The sequence below is a fragment of the Acanthisitta chloris genome, unplaced genomic scaffold (assembly GCF_000695815.1).
Source record: "Acanthisitta chloris isolate BGI_N310 unplaced genomic scaffold, ASM69581v1 scaffold8609, whole genome shotgun sequence".
Taxonomy (NCBI): Eukaryota; Metazoa; Chordata; class Aves; order Passeriformes; family Acanthisittidae; genus Acanthisitta; species Acanthisitta chloris.
The window spans coordinates 1-5,425 of NW_008689747.1; the positions used below are offsets into that span (position 1 = coordinate 1).

The 5,425-nt window shown below is 49.7% G+C and overlaps 1 protein-coding gene across 1 annotated transcript in view; it reads left to right on the plus strand.

The window, feature by feature from the left end:
* Window positions 1-500: 500 nt before the first annotated feature.
* Window positions 501-5,425, plus strand: part of CEP104 (centrosomal protein 104kDa) — a gene marked incomplete at its 5' end in the record, with an annotated part of 8,831 nt that continues 3,906 nt past the window's right edge. Inside the window, 12 exons of the mRNA XM_009081539.1 lie at window positions 501-674; window positions 939-1,077; window positions 1,171-1,236; window positions 1,356-1,432; window positions 1,566-1,734; window positions 1,962-2,120; window positions 2,699-2,929; window positions 3,144-3,347; window positions 3,454-3,621; window positions 4,194-4,367; window positions 4,452-4,628; window positions 5,038-5,244. Of these exons, the coding sequence (XP_009079787.1) occupies window positions 501-674; window positions 939-1,077; window positions 1,171-1,236; window positions 1,356-1,432; window positions 1,566-1,734; window positions 1,962-2,120; window positions 2,699-2,929; window positions 3,144-3,347; window positions 3,454-3,621; window positions 4,194-4,367; window positions 4,452-4,628; window positions 5,038-5,244 (1,945 nt within the window). The remainder of the gene's footprint in view (window positions 675-938; window positions 1,078-1,170; window positions 1,237-1,355; window positions 1,433-1,565; window positions 1,735-1,961; window positions 2,121-2,698; window positions 2,930-3,143; window positions 3,348-3,453; window positions 3,622-4,193; window positions 4,368-4,451; window positions 4,629-5,037; window positions 5,245-5,425) is intronic.

Here is a 5,425-nt window from a genome sequence, read left to right on the forward strand (position 1 = left end):
GTGCGCCCGGGGAGCCGCGCGGAGGGTCCGAGCGCTGGGGCACCGCGTTTGAATCGAGCTGGGGATGTGCCAAGAGTGGTCAGAGCAGTTTGCAGCGTCCCGGGCTACTCTAGTCCCGTGGAATTTTCATGCTGGTGGACAAAAGGCACCTTGCTTGCCACCTAAAGGCAGCACATTGCATTTAAATAAAGTCTTGGGGAAGGAAAACAGGAACTGGCTTCGTTCTTGGCAGTCTGGGAGTTTGCAGCTGCTTTGGCTTGGTATGAAAAATCCATCTGTCTCAGCACACCTTCCAGACCTGTGGGTGGGACTTTGACCTACACATACAGTAAAGGGAAGGGAAAGATATTTCCACTCTGCTCTTGGGGTTGTTTTTGCAACATTTGTAATGTTGATTCAAGCAATAATAATGCGAGAGTTTCATAACTAAACATTGCTCGTGTTGGAAGTGAAATCCTCCTTGGGAAGGTGGTTCTGATTCTGCCCCGTGTCTGTTCCAGGCTCTGTCAGTATCCCCAGGAGATCGTCCTGCAGCTGGTGGAGAGGTGCCGCATTCGGAAGCTGCAGCTGCTCGCTCACCAGTACATGATCTCAAGCAAGATCGAGTTCTACATCAGCGAAAGTTTGCCTGAGTACTTCGCCCCTTATCAGTCAGAGAGGTTCCAGAGACTAGGGTGAGTCAGAGCTCTGAAAGGGTTTAATACCTGAAACAGAAAATAGCATTCCTTGTGGGCTGTATGTGATGCAAGCAGCAGGGAGATCCTGTATTTGTGCAGGTGTAAGAGGCATCTGCAGGTGAACAGCCTTGTCGGGTGACAGCACACACTGTCTGAGCTATGAGGGAGTTCTAAGCACTCCCAGGGTCCTTTCCCAGGGGCAGAAATCCACCCATATGTCTGGATGTGTCCTCTGCTCATGTGCTCTGTTTCCCCTCCCAGCTATGTCCCTCTCTCAGACAATGAAAAGACAGATTTCAAGGCTCGGGAGTTAAAGTCTGTGTACATGGATGCAGTTGGGCAGTACCTGAAGCTGATTTTCCATAAAAACTATGTCAATAAACACAACTTGTATGGACAGGTGAGTTAGTCCCTACGTGGTGATGCAGGTGATGCTTCCATAGTACAGAAGAAGTAATGAGCTTATGCATTTCCATTTTCTGTGAGTCTGCAGGTTGCCCTGGTAGCTGTGAACATCATTGGGGATCCAGCAGACTACAGCAGTGACAGCATGATCAGTGTAAGTGATCCCTTCCTCTGGCTGTTGCTCACCCGTTCAGGTGCAGGTCAGAACTTCTGTCCCGGACACACACTGATGTTGGTGAATGTGCATTAAGTTACTTTTTCCCTCTTCCAAAGCCTTCCAGAGAGAAGCTGATAGACCACTATTTGGGGATTAAGTCAGATGATCCTGCCTTAGATGGAACTTACCTCAGGTGAGGATGTTCTCTGCATTGACCTGCCAAACCTCAGTCTGATGTTTTATTAGCTCTCTAACAGGGAGAAATGAAGCCATTCCCTCAGCCTGGTGTACTGGGGAGTAACTGAAAGGTTATTTTATGTCTGCAGGAAACCTGACTCCATCTCACCTCTGGATGATTTGGCTTTTGACATGTACCAGGATCCAGAAGTGGCTCAGATAATCCGTAGGCTGGATGAGAAGAAGTGGGAAGCTGTTCATCACGAGCGCTATGACCACGCCAAGAAGCTCAAACAGGCCATTGCAGACCTGCAGAAGGTGCTGTCGAAGGATCTTTGTCTCTCAAGTGTCCCAGTGGCCCATCAGGGCCCCGATGTTCGTGTGGAATCTAATGGTTTCCAGTATAATTCCAAAATAATAGTTAAAATCAGAGAGTTTGAGGGAATAATTTGGCTGGAAGTAGTGAAACATAGACATAAGTGCAGTAAGGTGACTCCAGGAAATTTACAGCAAGGTGATTCCAAGGTAACTTGTGTCCATCCTAGGTGGGGGAGCGGCTGGGGCGGTACGAGGTGGAGAAGCGCTGCGCCGTGGAGAAAGAGGACTATGACCTTGCCAAGAAGAAGAAGGAGCAAATGGATGAGTACAGGTTGAAGGTGTACCAGCAGCTGGAGCTCCATGACCTCCTGGACGCTCAGCTGCTGGTGGGTGCTACAGGCTGAGCTCAGGAGGGTGCTGGAACTGGCACAGCGGCCAAACTGAACTCAGAGTAGGAGTTGGTACATGGTTAATTCGGAGATTTACAAAAGGGATTTCCCCAGCCAAAGACTCTCACGGGGTGTTTTATGAACGTGCTTAGTGCTCCATTAATTACCCTGAACTGTTGAGGTCTCAAGGAAATGACACTGAATGTTTTGCATCATCTCAGATGGATAAGGTCCTTGCTCATATTTTTTAATATGACTTCATGCTGATAGAAGGTTTAGATTGGGGATAAATTCTTCCCTGGGAGGTGCTGAGGCTCTGGCACAGGTTGCCCAGAGCAGCTGTGGCTGCTCCATCCCTGGGAGTGTTCCAGGCCAATTTGGATGGGGCTTGGAGCAACCTGGGCTGGTGGGAGTTGTCCCTGCCTGGGGCAGGGGGTGGAACAAGATGATCTACGTGAGCCAGGTCTGATATTTACTTGAAAGCCCCAGAATCCTGATGGTCAGACTTGTAGCTGTTCTAACTGATTTTAGCACGCTTTTAACCTTACTGTGCAACATCTCCTTCCCTTTCTCAGATCAGAAGACCACCAGAGTTGTCTTTGGGGCCTGTGGTTGATGCTGCCAGTCCTCAGCTCTCCCCTCCTGCACGCACAAACTCACCTGAAGGAGAGCCACAGCAGGCTGAGCCTGTGCTGGGAGAGGAGTCAGCAGATCCCACTTCTGCTGAGCCTCTTGTTCCCCACATGTCCCCTCCTCCCGCTCTGACTCAGCCCACAACCTCCAAGGATGTGTTTTCCGAGGAAAATGTGAGTAGTGTTAATCTCTGTTACTGCATAAAGCTGTCAGAGCAAGTGATCTGGTGTTCAGCCTTCCCAGCAATGAGGTCTGGTGGTTATTCCCATGGTTAATTGTGAAGTGACACTGCTTTGATGGGAGAAAATTGCATCAAGGTGAATCCAATTAGTGGTGAAATCACATCTGAGTCATTTCCAGAACAGCAAATTTTACCTTCTCTGTCAGGTTGAGTTTTTGCCTTATGACGAGAGGCCTCTCCCAGCCATCTGCAAGCAGGTGGATGAAGCTGTTGCCTACCTTGAGCCAGAGGTGGCTGAAGAGGACACCAGTGACACCCCGAGGAGCAGCATCACTGGGAAGCCTGAGCCGCTCACGGAGAAGGTGCTGAGGGAGGCCAGTTCTGCTGTCGAGGTGTTTGGAGTAGCTCTGGTAAGTCCTCAGTTACGTGTTCTTTTGAGGCTGTTTGTCCAGATAAGTGTTGGATATGCTCTGAAATATCTGTGTGGATCTTTTTAAGAGATGAACTTGTGCTCAGGTTTCAGGAGCATATTCCAGAACGTGGTCGTATCGAGAGGACGCACTGCTGGCTGTGTACAAGAAGCTGATGGAAGTGTCAGTGAACACTCCAAAGGAGGATTTGAGGACTATGCTGAGGGCTGCTGTTTTCCTTGTAAGGAAGGCCATCAAGGACACCGTGTCCTCAGTAAGTTGGGAGAGGTTTGATGCTCCAGTGAGGAACTGGCAGGACCATGGGGTCAAGATACTCTGAACAAATAGTTTGTAAATCTGCTGTGGAGTGATTTGAAAACCAAAATCAAACCAAATCCCCCAAAACTCCAAAAGAACTGAGAAATGTCTAGCAGTGAGCAGATGGAAAATACTGCCCTGGGCTGAGCTATGAGCTTGAGAAACAGCTGACACAATAAAAGCGCAGTGAGACTGAGCCTCTTTCTTTGTTAAAGCTGAAACACAGCAATGAAATAGCTCTTCATTTCCAGCTTGACAGACTGCACATAGCTGGAGGACACTTTGGCTTCAAATGAGCCTTAAACAAGAAGAAAAGAAGAAAATCAAGAGCTGTTACTCTTCACAAGACAGTTTCTGAGGCCTTTCACCTCAGCCCTAGCAACAAGTTTTCTGGAAGAGTTATCTGCAGTGACTTCCGATCAGGGTGTTACTGCAATTCCAGATTAAGAAAAGACTTCACAGTTTTGCCTGAAAACAGGAATCTCTGTGGTATTTTTGCTCAGTGTTTCCTTTTTCTCTTTAACCTAGGTCTTTCAAGCTTCCCTGAAACTTTTAAAAATGATCGTTACCCAATACATCCCAAAACATAAACTGGGTAAACTAGAGACTTCTCATTGTGTGGAAAAGACTCTGCCAGAGTTGCTGTCTAGAACAGGAGACTCCTCCTCCAGGCTTCGCCTTCAGGCTTCTGCCTTCATCCAGGTGGGTGTTTGCCCTCAGCCTGGGACCCACCCTGAGTACAGCACAGAGCTCACCACTGGGTCCCACTGCTCACTGTGTTCCCAGGAAATGGCACTGTGTGCTGAAGTTCAACCTCTCCAGATTGTCCCAGTCCGCCTGGTTAAAACACTAAAGCCAAACTGCCCAACACACCTGGCAATGAGCCACGTGGAGCTGGTGGAATGTCTCCTGAGAGCCATGGGCACTGGAAACTCTGGGTTTACTGTCACCAGCGTCATGAAGGTAAGGGGCACATGGAGGCTTTTCTGATGGGTTTTGCTGGGGCTTGGCTGGTTTGGAGTTCTTGGTGAACTCCTGAAGAGCTGTAACCCCTGGGTAAACAGTGCTGGTAATTTCAGGCCAGGCTGGATGAGGGTTGAAGGAACTTGGTCTGGTGGAAGGTGTCCTTGCCTGTAGCACGGGGATGGAATGAGATGAGCTTTAAGGTCCCTTCAAACCCAAACCATTCTGTGATTCTGTGATGCAGGATTGCCAGTACAGGGAAAAAGGAATCAGTAGCTCAAGAAGTCTTGGCAGAAACCTGCCTGCAGGAAGAGTTCTCCTGCTGCTGGGAAATAATGGTCCTAGACAATAAACAAGCTCTTAAAAACATGGGAAAGAGGCATAACTTTTAGTGTGGTGGCTTTTCCAGTTTGCCACAGGAGCCCTGGAGCACAGAGCCCAGGAGGTGCGTGAGGTGGCCCAGAGGATCATCTGTGACTTGTACAGGCAGCACAGAACTGATGTGCTGGAGCTGCTGCCCCCAGACAACGCGGGCGCCCGCAGGACCCTGCGCTACAGAACCCTCTTCGACAGCTTCGCCAGGATCGACGGCAAACTCCCCGAGGCTGGGGTGAGGGTGTGTGAGAGAGCAGGACACACGTGAGCCCTGTGGGCAGGACAGCCAGCTGAGCCACGGCCTGACCCCGTGGCACAGGCAGCACAGTGTCCTGGGGCCGGTGGTGAACAGTGCAGAGAGCTCAGTGTGTTCCCTGTACTCTTGGGAATAAAGCCAGCAGGGAATACAGAGAGAATCCTGC